This window comes from Paralichthys olivaceus, chromosome 12 (genome assembly GCF_024713975.1).
Source record: "Paralichthys olivaceus isolate ysfri-2021 chromosome 12, ASM2471397v2, whole genome shotgun sequence".
In the NCBI taxonomy this organism is placed as follows: domain Eukaryota; kingdom Metazoa; phylum Chordata; class Actinopteri; order Pleuronectiformes; family Paralichthyidae; genus Paralichthys; species Paralichthys olivaceus.
The window spans coordinates 16,677,527-16,690,766 of NC_091104.1; the positions used below are offsets into that span (position 1 = coordinate 16,677,527).

General features: G+C 42.7%; 1 protein-coding gene across 9 annotated transcripts in view; it reads right to left on the reverse strand.

Moving 5' to 3' along the window:
• Positions 1-13,240, reverse strand: part of LOC109627894 (ryanodine receptor 3-like) — a 103,742-nt gene that overhangs the window by 18,758 nt on the left and 71,744 nt on the right. For all 9 annotated transcript variants that reach the window (XM_069536350.1, XM_069536347.1, XM_069536348.1 and 6 more), the window contains 27 exons: positions 12,799-12,968; positions 12,176-12,396; positions 11,841-11,931; positions 10,948-11,088; positions 10,212-10,375; positions 9,978-10,056; positions 9,412-9,501; positions 8,721-8,867; positions 8,105-8,167; positions 7,870-7,945; positions 7,038-7,161; positions 6,757-6,872; positions 6,602-6,669; positions 6,394-6,515; positions 6,180-6,229; positions 5,861-5,921; positions 4,533-4,771; positions 3,937-4,018; positions 3,691-3,821; positions 3,166-3,489; positions 2,653-2,893; positions 2,429-2,516; positions 2,236-2,328; positions 1,046-1,216; positions 821-880; positions 589-723; positions 197-309 (listed from right to left, as the gene is read on the reverse strand). In XM_069536350.1, the coding sequence (XP_069392451.1) occupies positions 197-309; positions 589-723; positions 821-880; positions 1,046-1,216; positions 2,236-2,328; positions 2,429-2,516; positions 2,653-2,893; positions 3,166-3,489; positions 3,691-3,821; positions 3,937-4,018; positions 4,533-4,771; positions 5,861-5,921; positions 6,180-6,229; positions 6,394-6,515; positions 6,602-6,669; positions 6,757-6,872; positions 7,038-7,161; positions 7,870-7,945; positions 8,105-8,167; positions 8,721-8,867; positions 9,412-9,501; positions 9,978-10,056; positions 10,212-10,375; positions 10,948-11,088; positions 11,841-11,931; positions 12,176-12,396; positions 12,799-12,968 (3,460 nt within the window). The remainder of the gene's footprint in view (positions 1-196; positions 310-588; positions 724-820; positions 881-1,045; positions 1,217-2,235; positions 2,329-2,428; positions 2,517-2,652; positions 2,894-3,165; positions 3,490-3,690; positions 3,822-3,936; positions 4,019-4,532; positions 4,772-5,860; positions 5,922-6,179; positions 6,230-6,393; positions 6,516-6,601; positions 6,670-6,756; positions 6,873-7,037; positions 7,162-7,869; positions 7,946-8,104; positions 8,168-8,720; positions 8,868-9,411; positions 9,502-9,977; positions 10,057-10,211; positions 10,376-10,947; positions 11,089-11,840; positions 11,932-12,175; positions 12,397-12,798; positions 12,969-13,240) is intronic.

Sequence of the window (13,240 nt, forward strand, 5' to 3'; positions counted from 1 at the left end):
TGTGTGTGACTTGTACTACACAGAACTTTGAGGGTCGACTAGACTAGAAAAGTGCTAAATAAATAAATAAATACAGTCCATTGTCCAAATATGGGAGTGTCATTCTGGATTCATTATTAGGCTGTAACATCATTTGAGATTTAAAAAAGAGAAGATGAAGTGTAAACTCTGGAGATGTAACAGTAAACAATAATACCTTGGTAGATTATAAAGCGGAGCCATGCGGAAGCAGGCCACGACCGCTCGCTTCCTCTGCTTCGACAGCAGCTTCTGCCAAACACACTTCTTGGATCTCAGTGGCTGCTCCACCTAATGGGAGCAGAAGAAGTCACTATTAAGATGATCAGTCAATCGATGCATTGGTTGTCACTGTCAACTGGATAAACTACAGAGAATAAAATTATCAGGCAGACAGGTTTTTCCTCTGGTAGCTCATCCTGAACCTGAATGTTCCTGCATGTCTGGTGATCCTGTAGTTTTATCGACCTTTATATTCCATGTATGTCTGTCACTGCACGATGCACACGTTTAGTTAATAAAACCCCAAGTTTCATTTGCAGCTCAGAAACCTAAATGTTAAAGCCTGACCTGCTCCAGGTTGAAGACCGCGGCAGAGATCCTCTGGATCCGGTCCACCACCCTCTCAGGGTCCGGAGGCCCCTCGCTCCTCATCACTATATCCTTGTAGAGGTTTAGCTGCCACCTCACTGCAGGGTCCTCTGACTGGGGGGGGGTGTTACAAAGAAAGATGTCAAATACCAGCCTACAGTGTACAGGAGCTAAAAATCACTGACTGAAATACTGATCTCAACATGTTCACCTTTTCTCTGAGATGCAGATTCTGATGGATGTGGTCTTTGACCTCATCATCTGTGTCTTTCTGTTGAACAGGAGGCAAAATAAAAAAAAAATTCCCAAAAGACAGGCACATGTGAAGATTTCTCATTTTAAAATTAATCTGGTATAATATCTTTTGAACATCTTGTTGTGTAAGAGTCGTATGATTCCAGTAAAATGTATGGCCAGTGTAAGATAACATTCTCACCAGGAGGTAGCGAGTCTTGGCCAGAGATATGAGCTCCTGGTCCCCCGGCGTGCACATGTTGAGGCCGATTGGCAGCATTTTCTTCAAAGCAGCTACGATCAGTGAGGTTTGGATGGAATAGAACTCACCTCGCCGTTTCTTATGTTTCCTCTCCTGGTCTTGTCCTCCAGACTGAAAGTAAGATAATAACCCCAGACAATTTACAACGGTGAATAAAAATGTATGAGGGTTTAATAAGCTAGTGTTTTAAGGTAATATAACTATTTTTCCCTTTTTAAAGTAATTTCAACATTTAAAACAATAAATTAAAAGTATTGCATGTCACAAAAGCAGAACTCATCTAGACAAAAAAAATGCAAATTTCCATATTAATTTATGTATATATATTTAAACCCAAACACAGCCTTATCACACATTAACTACAATCAAATATAAAACAGGTAGAGGTAACTATCGGCCAAACACACCAGGTCACCACTATCTATCACCTGCACACAAAGCAGTGGAATGTGATCACATGGTTTGTTTTGAATGGCTTCATTACTCCAGATGTAATGAGGAATGACCAAAGTTACCATTCCGGATATGGTGATGAATAAAGGCCACAAATAATCAGGTAAAATAATATATAACCAAACGACTGTATAGCACAGCGGCACAAATTGTTTTAACTGCCTGGCAACTGGAGCACAGAAGCCAATAAGCTGGTCTATGCAGCTGATGCACTGTTTCACGCTTTGTCTTCCTTAAATGACTGTTAGAAATAAAGGAAGATAGAGATAGAAGATAGAAGAACAGAGCAGTTGATGGATACCTCACATGGATGTGTGCTGCCATTTGTTCCTTGAAAGCACTTTGTAATATTGTTGATAAAAGTGCTGTATAAATAATTACTTATTATCTGAGTTGACCCATGCAGACGTCAACAAAGGTTCACAAGTTTTATGGATGGTTTATCACATATGTGCACCATATAGTGTGCATCCATGTTGTACCTCTGAGATTGGCCTTTCACATGTTAACGTATTAGCATGTGCTAAAATGGCAGAGAAAGTGTTGATGAATCATGAATCTTTTTATTTCTGGATCTTGCTGACATTACACTGATGCCAGATGCTGACGGTTGAAGCGCCGTGATAAGAAAGTCAAGATGACAGTGATGAGATGTAACATGAGGATATAAAACGTACCTTTGACATCTTGGTTTTATTATCTCCAGTCAAGAAGGAAAGGTTGTTAATTTCATTTTGAACCACAAAGTTCTGCTCCTCTCTTTTGAAATTCTGGAGAAAGACAGGAAATAAAATACAATTGAATTAACAAAGGCTCTGTTTCTGTTTTTTCGTAGGTTAATGTGTGTGAACTGGAGATGAAGGAACATACATGTGACTTGCACCAGAGGATGAAAATCTCAGCCACCATTCTGAACAGCTCATTGGAGTCAGCGTCTGGTTCTTTCAGCCACCTGGACCTGCAGCGGCAGAGAAACATTAATCCAGAGACATTTGCACTTTTTGTTATTGTAAATACCAACACCTGCCCCATCTTCCCTCTGAATACACCTTTTAAATAAAGTCCATCACATGCTGCATCATCAGAGAGCTAACCTGTTGTTGTCCACGTAGCGGATGAGCATGGGGTAAAATGCGTACAGGTCCCTGCAGAGAATGGCAAACTCATCCAGGATGAGCAGCTCGGCCTCCTGGGTGTCTCCCTTGCTGTCGGCCTTCAGCAGCTCCTCCTCAGCCACCACCTTCACCGTCTTCTTCTTCAGTTTCTCCAGCGTGGGCAGGAAGTGGCTCTTCAGCAGGTCTGCACGAGCCTTGCTGATGATGGGCTGCACGTACACTGGAACCGTGAAAGAGAGAGAAGAGGTCATTTTATTACCTGCATTAACGAGGTTATGTTTTCCCCCATTTGGTGGTGTGTCTACGTTTGTTTGTAAGCAATATTACTCAAAAACTACTTGCAGGATGCAGTATATTGGTTAATATGTCGTAAGAAAAATTGTACGACTTGGTGCAGTGTTGAAATGTGTTGAAACAGGATGTAGAACTTAAACTAAAAATAAAAAAGATGCATTAATTCATTCTGTACTGTTACTGTAAACTCATGCCCACCTGCGATCCTCTTCATCCACGAGGCCTCATCGATGCCCAGATTGTTGTTGAGGATCTTGAGGATGTTGCCCAGAATGAGGCTGAGGTGCTCTGAGGTGACGGTGGTGCAACAGACACTGCCCCCGCTGGCCGGCTGATTCTCGGGGCCCCTCTCCCACCAGTAGGACAGATAGTTGCACAGCATGGGCAGCACCACCTCGATGACGTGAGGCATCTCTGTGTACCGCGCTCCGGACTCAGCCATGTCATTGATGTCCTTTATCAGGCCGTCCAGCCGCGGCATCCCAGGACACATGTCCTCCACCGAGTCTGGTATACCTAAGACTAAAAACACCACAGAGGATTTATCTTGTTCAAGTTACATTTTTCTAATTTCAATTTTTAAGAGGATGAATGTTGTCAGGCTGAAAAGGACTGAAGCACAGAAACAACCTTATTCACCCTCGTAACAGCTGTTTGCTTTGTCAGCTCAGACCACTCTGCTCATTATGAACTCTTATTTCAAAGTAATTACATATGACTCACTGGCTCGTTCTCGGGCACTCTTAGTATTAAAAACCGAGCAGGGGTTGTAAGTGTTGAGCATTGGCTCCAAGAAGGCCACAGGCATGGCCCCAGCCAGGGTGGCCAGACACTGGCCGAGAGCTGGCAGCTGTCTGTGGGACACACAGAGGGGGAGAGTGGGAGAGTGGGTGAGAACTGCTCTGAATACCAGTGGGTGTCTTCAGTGAGGTTTAATTTATTTACACATTAATATTCAAGCTCGGATACCTTTCTACGTAGATGTTTTTACCAGTGCCCAGTGCATAGAGGCTGGTGAGGATTCGATAGCAGGACACTTGGACATCATCCACTGAGAAAACAAAAACAAATACATAAGCGTTGCTCTGTACCACAAACAAGACACCCAGTTATGTTATGTGATGTTTTAAGGTAAGATAATCCTATATTAATCCCACTATTGGGGAATTTGCCAAAGCTATGGTCGATAGAGAGATCAATCTCACAATCTTTGCATTCAAAGCACCAATTAAAATAAATAAGAACTTTTAAAATATCCAATCCAACATTCAGTGTTAAGATTTATCGTGCAAATAAATGCCTTGGCTCCCTAATATTTTCATACTGGTCTTTGTCTAACACAAGCTTGTAAAATATCAAACATGTAAAAGAGCACAAGTTAAATACATGAGCTTATATCACCTCAGTATTGTGGAAGTCCATCATATTTAGGCTAATTTATATTTGTGATGTACACTTGTGTCTATAAGCCTGTTTCTTATAACCACTGTTTTATGATTTCAACATTCACATTTGACTCCAGTTGTTCAGCCACTCAGATGCTCGATCTTTCTGTCAGGACTCACACAGCAGGTCCACTCCAAAGTGGTGCTGAGTGATGTGCTCGAACAGAGCGGTGAGGATGGGGAGCAGAGCCACGGTGGTGTAGTTGATGTTCTGCGACACCCCTTTCATCTGCGAGCGGGAGTGCGTGAACTTCCCCAGCTTCAGGTTCTCGAACGTCTTCTCCAGGTCCTCTGCGGCGTTTTCGAAGAACGTCCTTAAGCCGACCCTCACCATCTCTGAGCCCGACTTCATCACCGTCCTGTTGGGAGTGCAAGAGAGAGTGATAAATAACGGGGGCCAGATGAGGAGATATGCAAAGATGAGGCTGGATAACCCTTGGTATGCAAAGGACGACACTGTTTACCAGCAGGAGAACACGCTCACATGTGTGATTAATTCACTCTCACAGTCTATTCAGGTTTTACTCATGAAATATGAGACATCCTGACCGCCCTGACACTGAAACATAAATGATTTATCTAATGACACTGGAGCAACACTAGAGCCCAGAAACACACTATGACACTGAAATAGCACAACGCCATTAATATGATTAGTCCGTCCATTCTCTATATTCACAGTTCATAACTTTACTGAATGAATAAACCATTGTTGAGCCCTGATGTGCCCCAACAGGACAGATAAATCAAAGACACAGTCTGTGGGCATCAGCTGTAGCTCCTTAGCACAAATAAGACACAATAACACGCTGCTGATTTAGCCTCATTAGGTGTGCGCTGCATTACCAAACAGTACATTGTCTCTGAAGAACACTATGAGCCTTGGGCAACATTTGCCGCATGAAATTTGCTTGTACTTGTACCAATGCCAGAGGATGCTCTTTGTTAATGCCAGTGAGTCCCCTGAGACACGGGAGTATTAACCATCGAAGAGAAGACGTTTGGGACAAATATGCTTCTCTTGAGGATCCTAAGGAGGTTAGATTCAAAGTCAGAGCTTTGCACTGGAAAAAGAGAACAGGCATCTCAAACTGTTAACATTTAAACAGTCTTTATCAAACTGAGGGCTTATGTTAACGTTTCATTTTTCTCATTCAAGGTCCCACTCCAGTAGCAAATTAAATCCCCTTAAAACTCCTCTTTGTTCCTCAAAATTACATTTCAAAAGGTTTGTCATCTAAAAGAATTCTCCTCGTGACTTTAAACGGGTTTAAATGTAACTCTTCACCTTCCTTATTCATTTTGCGAGTGGAATCTATGAAAATGCTAATATGAGCCACTCTGGATAACTTCAGGAGATTATCTGAGTTCATTGCATGTCTGAAGATTTTTTTTCTTTTCAAGAAGAAAACTCAAAAGGTTTTGAGCTCTGCCATATGTGTACTCACCTGGTGTCCAGAGTGTGTGCCAGGATGTGCAGACAGCTCACCATGGTGGTGGAGTCGCTCCCTACAAGACACCACCAAACACATAAGCAGTTAATATAATATAAATCTATGTGCTATTACTACTTCTCAAACTATTTTTTGAACTGGATTGAGCCTATAGCTCATTTTGAAATTGTCTCTGTGGTTTTACAGTTAAACGTTACAACATTACAGAGCCAATGTATTTGTTATGCAATCAAACCATATGAACAAACCCCAGACGTGATAGACAGACATTCACACACATACACATTTTCTGAATCAGTAGTGATCGGCTTACCAAAGAGTGAAATCCTATGTCTGACAAGAGCTGCCAGTTTACAAAACAGGCTGGAGGTGTGAAGATTAGAAAGAGGGGAGGAAATCAGAGAATCAGTAAATTCTTGGAGAGAAGATGAGGAATTAAGATTGTTAGGGATGACGATTTTGAGTAAAGGGTGGTAGAAGACTGCATTGTCATGCTGCTGCTGTGGATCGTTCTGTGAGCTGCTAACCTGGTGACCATCTCCTTCTCCTTGTTGGAGGCATAGCCGCTGCTGCTCAGGTTCTTACTGGGGGAGGAGAGGAAGTAGAGCGAGTGGTTCTTGAAGTACTGGTCGATGAGAGGAAGTAGAACCTGAACAAGGACAGAGACAGTCACACGAGTAAATCAGGTTGATGGTGGTTATTTAAAGTGTGGCTATATTTGTTTCACTTTCTTACTTTGGCAAAAAACTTGATTTCTTGTTCATGAGGGGACCTGTCGGTTTTTCCACTGGCAGCCATGGCCTCTGGATTAAAAACATGAAACTGTATTTTTAACATTGAGTAAAAAGAGAACCTGCAGATATGTTTTTTCATTTGTGATATCATCATACCTAGATGGGCGATGAACTCCTGAGCCGAGTCCACATACTTGAGCAGCTTCTTGAGAAAGCGATAGGCGAACCTCTTCTCCATGGACGAAGAATCCTGCTCCAAGTCCTTCAATCCTCTGCAGCACAATAAGACACTGGCTATAAATAACATTTGCTTTGATAAAGGGCTCCCCTGACCACTGAGGCAGACATCTATTAAATGGAAAGTTTAGCAGGTCGTGTTGAGTTTCTGCAACACATAAAAATGATGATCTATTCGGTGCCGTTTTGCATGTGTTGACCTTGTGATGCTGTAGCCATTGATTTGCAGGAAGCGAAAAAGGTCCTGAGCCTTCTCTCGATCTCGCGCCTTCTCCTTGGCTGTCAGCGTGTCGTAGGGCACCAGCAGAGGGTGTGTTCCCCCACCTGAAATCACACACACACACGACTTGATCTCTGGAGCTTGTACTACGAACCGAGGTAACTGGTTTATCAGGGTAAGTTCAGGGGTAACTTTGTGGTTAACCAGTGCTATGAAAGATGTTCAGTTTAATCCAAGGTATTATACCATGACAACTTACGGCGCAGCTCAACCCTGCTCTGACCAGTTTTTGTTTGTGGTTAACTCTAAATCTCTAAATTAGCACCGCCCCTCTGCACACCATCCAGTCAAAAAAATGCTGCACATGTGGAGATGCCAATCAACATTGGATTGAGTATTGTGAGAGGCTGTTTAGAGATCGTCAGAATCTGCTGATCTCTTCCAATCATGTTTATTACTAAACATATAGATTTAATCATGTTCTGTATGAAATATGTGAAATATGTAGATTCTCATCTGAGTGAATCAGTTTCAGTTCTCACAACAGACATTTCTAATGCCTCTCACCGGAGTAATTTCCTCTCTTTCAAACTGTGTCTCGCTATTAGATCAATATCATCAGGATCAATAATAGTGTATCTGTGCAACTCACAGGTGATATACTGTCACTAAATGACTGGACTCATTTATCATGTTTTAAGTGTTCTGATGATAGATATCTTCATGTGATCGCAGGTCATCAGTCTCTATTTTTGTATAATGTGTAATGGCAGAATACACACACACACACACACACACACACACACAATCACCTCTGCTTCCAAGGTCACTTTTCTTTTTTTTGGCCCAGATGTTATGGTAATTTTCAGCCACTATCTCCACCATCCCCTGGGAAGAGAGACAAACAGTGAATCTCAGTGGACCAGGGAGCTAATCCCCCCCAAACCTACTTCATTTGCATTCTGGAAATATAGTTCTTCATCTCATATTCAGGCTGACACCGTTTGATGAGAATAAAAGTACAACTGAACAAATGGGGTCACTCACCTGCAGCTCCCTAGACAGAACCACGGTGCTGGTGTCTATCGGGCTCGGATTGAACCCATTTGCCTGGAAATATTCAAAAAGATTAAGATTAACATTGAGATAAACTGTGTCATTAGCATGAAGTTAAAAAAACAATTTACAATTTTATACAGTTTATAGTGGAAAAACTGTGCAGTTGAGCTCATAATCCATACGAATCCCTATGATTATCATGCTTGTTTAAGAGATGAGCAAAATAGAGAAGAAAACCAAAAAGACAAATGTTCTTGTCAAATGTTAACCGCCTGTTTTAACCCCTGTCTATTTGTTTTATGGTTTGTTTGTTTGTTAGTGAACAAGATTACACAAAAACAACCAACAGATTAAAGCAGCCTGGGGGAACAATGTGGGACTGATATTTATTAAATGTGGTTTCATGAGGGGACTGTTTTGAGGGGAGATTTTTGTGGAGAATTATACAAGAGGATTCCACTTCTTGCATATTGCTCTTTGGCCTTGCTGCTTTAAACAGCTGTAACAGATTATTAATTCTCTGCTGTGATGAAAGCATTTGCGTCTCCAACACAACGAAAACATTTGATGTCAGCATTTGCCTGAGGCTTGTGTTCTTTCTTACCTGTGAGGTCTGAGATATCTTCCTCATTTTCTCGTTCTCCCTCTGTTGAGACATGCTCTCTCCATCCTTGGTCCTGTCGATGCTCCAGCTCATTGCCAGCATGCTCTTCAGGGACTCTCTGATTGGCCATCTGTAAATCTCCTTCTCCTGCAGCATAGAAACAGAGATTGAGTCCAAGAGCTTCACAAATATCCCATTGCACCAAGTGCACCCCTATTTATTTAAATGCAGTTTCATACTAGTCTTCTGAAAATGTTTTTGAAGTAAGATATACAAACTCAGATTAATCAAGTCAGTTTTTTATTAAATATCGTAAATTGGTATGAAAATATACATTTATTGGATTCCCATGTACAAGAGAGACATGTGCTGCTGTTTAAACATTTGATTTGAAATGAAAATCTGGTCTTATTCATACTGTGTTTATGGTATATATTATTTCCTCATTGTATTTGTTCCATTATACTAATATATGTCTATTTTCCTCTTTAAAACTAAAATATACATGTACACATGTATTGGTGATGTTGTATGGTTTGTACTGTATCTTTTGTATATCTTCTGGGGGTTGTTTTCACGTGAGCCATTACTGATTTCTACCACACCCCATATGCACTTTTCCATTTCTGTAATGTTTTCCATATTTATGTTCTGTGAATAAATTCAACTAAAAACATCTGACATAATGCACCTTCTCTGTTAGAGCTTTGTAGGTCCTAAGCTGAGGGTGAGTCTTGGCCTTCTCATCGACACAGTCTCCGTATTTCCATCCCAGCAGCACCTGAGACACAAGCAGAGGGACGCACAGTGACAGGGATCATTACTGCCTTCAGAGTCAGAAGACATGATTTACTATCTTAAAAACTGGGTAAGAGTTTTAGCGGGCGTAACACATTAAGGAGTCACGGTACATTCAGTTCTTGCTGTTCTCAGCTCCTGTGATTCTTTTTTTTGACAAACAACAAAGCGATTGTCAGAAAGGAGATCAGGGCACAATTATTGTCATCATACTCGGAGTATCTCTTAGATTCATAACAAAAAGGAGGCAACATCGAGAGGAAACTTAAAGGGCTACGATACTGGAAAAAATATATTAAGATATTGATCTGAATTGATTTCTTTCATATTGTTGTGTGCAGTGTTTCTTCAGGGCAAAACATTATGAATGTCCTCTCCTTTTCTTACAACACTGCGAGCGCAGCAATGCACCATTTAATACTCATTTCCCCCGGTGGAGACTCTTATCTTTGGCCTTACCTTCTCTGCAGACCATTTCTCATGAGAGTGCTCGGCGTATTTGTTGGCAAAGTGCTCCAGCTTCTCTGGGAGAGCAATGCTGGAAAAAGAGTGAGTCAATCTGTCAGCGTACACAAACGCATGATATTAAAGTCATGTACAGACATGTACCATGTACTTCATCACAGGTATGACACAGTAAGTGTCAGGCTGTGCATATATATCTCATTGACATGTGGCTCCAACATGGCTTACTTAGCAGTATTGATGGCTTTGGGGTCAAAGTTGCCCTGAGCATCCACCGAAACAGGCTTTTCCACAGTTGTACTAATGGAGGCATCAACATAATCTGGTGGCAAAGCTCCAGCTATGGCACTGAGGCAAGGCATGGCCATCTTAAATAGCTCTGGGTCGTATTTCTACATGGAGAGAGACAAAAAAAAGTTAAATTAAATTTCCTTATAGTGATTTTTGCACATTTTATTTGCACATTATATTAAGATGTTAATTCAAGGCTATACAGCCAATCTAGTCTGAGGGTAGCAGGGGCCAGTGGAAGAGACGTTAATAAAGAATCCTTATAAAAGCTGCAGAATCTGTGTGCTAGAGGGTTTGGATCAATGATCGTCTGTCCAGATATTGATGCTTCCAGGCACAGCCTACTTTCATGAGTGTGCATTTAGAGGGATGTGCTGAGTCCAGTTATCTACATTACAACCACACAAGACACGTGACAGTGAGTTCCCTGCATGCTAATCAAGACCCTGCTAAGATCCTGAGAAAGGTGACGACAACAATTATCTTAATGCATCAGCTAATGGCTTTTTAATTTATCTGCATTTATCAATGAAGACTAACTGTCTACTCCAGAAGCCCCAAAACACTGGCTATGGCCCCCTGAGGCTAATTCGTTGATAGATAAATTACAGCAAGATTGCAAAGGATCCTTCTACAGAAAAGAAAACATTGTGCAACATGAGTGGCTCCTCACCTTCTGTGACAGAGAATCAAACACTCCCCAGAAGATTTTCTTGGTGAGCAGTAGTTCATCCTCAGAAGCCGTGCCGTAGCTGCCCCACCCCGACGGGAGGCAGTAGTACTTCCAGTTCTGCTCATAGTGGTTGGTCAGCAGCTGGAGGACACACAGAGGGCAAAGGGCAAACACAATAAGTCAGAAATATACAGAGTTAAAGGGGTTTTCAGTGACGGGCAACACACATGCAACCTGGGTATGTTCTCACAGCACACTGGCACCAGGCCGAGGATGCAGAGTAAAAAGCAGCACAGAGGAAGTCAGTTCTCCAACACTCAGCAACAATGAAATCCATACGTGAACATGAAAGTAGAGCACAAGTGTGTCGAAAATATTTCACAGGCCAGTCACAATCTATTACACCTCCATTATTTCTCTCCTGCGGTCAGACAGATGGAGCAGAGCAGTGGAGCCAACAAGGCTGTAATCACACAGTCCAACACTTCATCTCCTTGTTTTCCCTCCTCAAAGCTCCCACCTCTTCAATGCCAGATGCTTAACGCCACAGGTACAACTGAGCAGTGTGTGTGAGTGTGTGTCTGAGAGAGAAAGGTTAACACCGATAATATCACACGTTAGAAAAACCTGCACTCACGCTGGTGGAAATAAGCTGTTGGTAGCTCTCTATTGATTTCATCTAATAAACTCAGGTAGAAAAGCGTGAACATGCAGCGACTGAACAGACAAAACAAAGAAGAATGAAAGGTCGCAGATTGAACGGATAATGAGGCAGACAGGAATGTGATAAACCTGAGGCCTGTAGACAAGACAACAAGGAGAATGTGATAAAGGTAAAGTAAGGGATGACAAAGGGTTTTAAAAAGAGTTTAATTGAGGAGATAGTTGCCCACCCTGAGAGGCATCTTGCAGTATTCAGTCAGCAAGGGCACGTCAAAGACGAGGCGGCGCAGGAGCTGCTGCAGCATAGAGGGACGAAGGTGTCTGCAGAATAAGGTGAAAGAGAGATAAGAGCGCTGTTAGCCAGGGCTGCCTTTAACTGCATCATCTTCAGGCTCCGACCCATTTTTTGTCACAGAGCCTCAGAGGGATTTTCAGAGGTAAACAAAGAAAGCTGATTAAATCTACTGTTGATCCCGAATATTACTGCCAGTTGAGATACCGTAAGTCAGAGAGCAGCTAGCGAAACATTTAATTCTACTCATGGAGCGTTCCTTAGGCTCCTCACTTGCAGACAGCCAGCAGGCACTCCTCTATGGCATCTCTCTGGGCCTTGGTGAGCGAGCGGCCCTTGGAGAGGCGGTAGATGGTGTGAAGAGTGGAGTCGATGAGGCTGGCGCGGTGCTCCGTACCAGCGAAGAGTGGGGCGCAGCGGGTGAGGAGGGGCAGCATGGCAGAGCCGATGTAGCGGTTCATGGCCAGGGCTGTCTCCGTGGTGCACAGCCCCTCCTGTGGGAAGACAGGGGTCAAAGGTCATGGAGGACACAACAGTTGCACAATGTATAACCTCCCTTTTCTCCTGCTCCAACAGAGGCCCATGCCTATTACATGTTACTGTGCAATGTTTGTAATTGGAATCGACACAGGGTCGACACTGGGCGTGAATTTAGCTAGTTTTATTTTAGACCAGTAAAGACAATGTAAAACCATACACTGGATAATTATATGTCGTAAGGTGACTGAGGAGGATTGTATTTCCTTAGCCTACTTTTGTTGATGAATTTGAGTAAAGAACAATGACATTAATCACCTCAAAATAAACGGCATAGTGAGTATAACTGGTTGCCCAATATTATTGATCCTGAAGTGCCCTGATGAAGTTCACGCTACAGAGGCAGACCATCCACCCACCGTATCCAGAGTGGCAGCTGCCTTCAGGTCGAGCAGGAACCCCACTTCGAGCAGGTGAAGCAAAAAGCTCTGGTCCTCAATGCCGTACACCCTGTCCAGAAACAGCACCATGGGGGCCTTGTGGTCCGGACAAAAGCAGGCCGACATGTCAGGCTCCGTCACTGATACGTCTGAGAGAGATTGTGACAAAGCAGAGACAGCAGGTGTGAAGCAGTGAAGTACATTTTTATTAGAGGTTTTCATTAGGCAGAATACAGCAGACTGTGGAGCAGAGGTTTCAGGGGCCATCTTCACTCTTGGCCAGCTGACAGAGCTTGTGTGCCGGTGCTTACAGCAGCAAATTTAAGAGGCGAGTCTTTCCATGCTTTTGCAGATCAATCAATAGAGCAGGACAGCTCGCTATAGAAATGATCGGGCTTATTCAGAGCTATGGGAGTGTGCA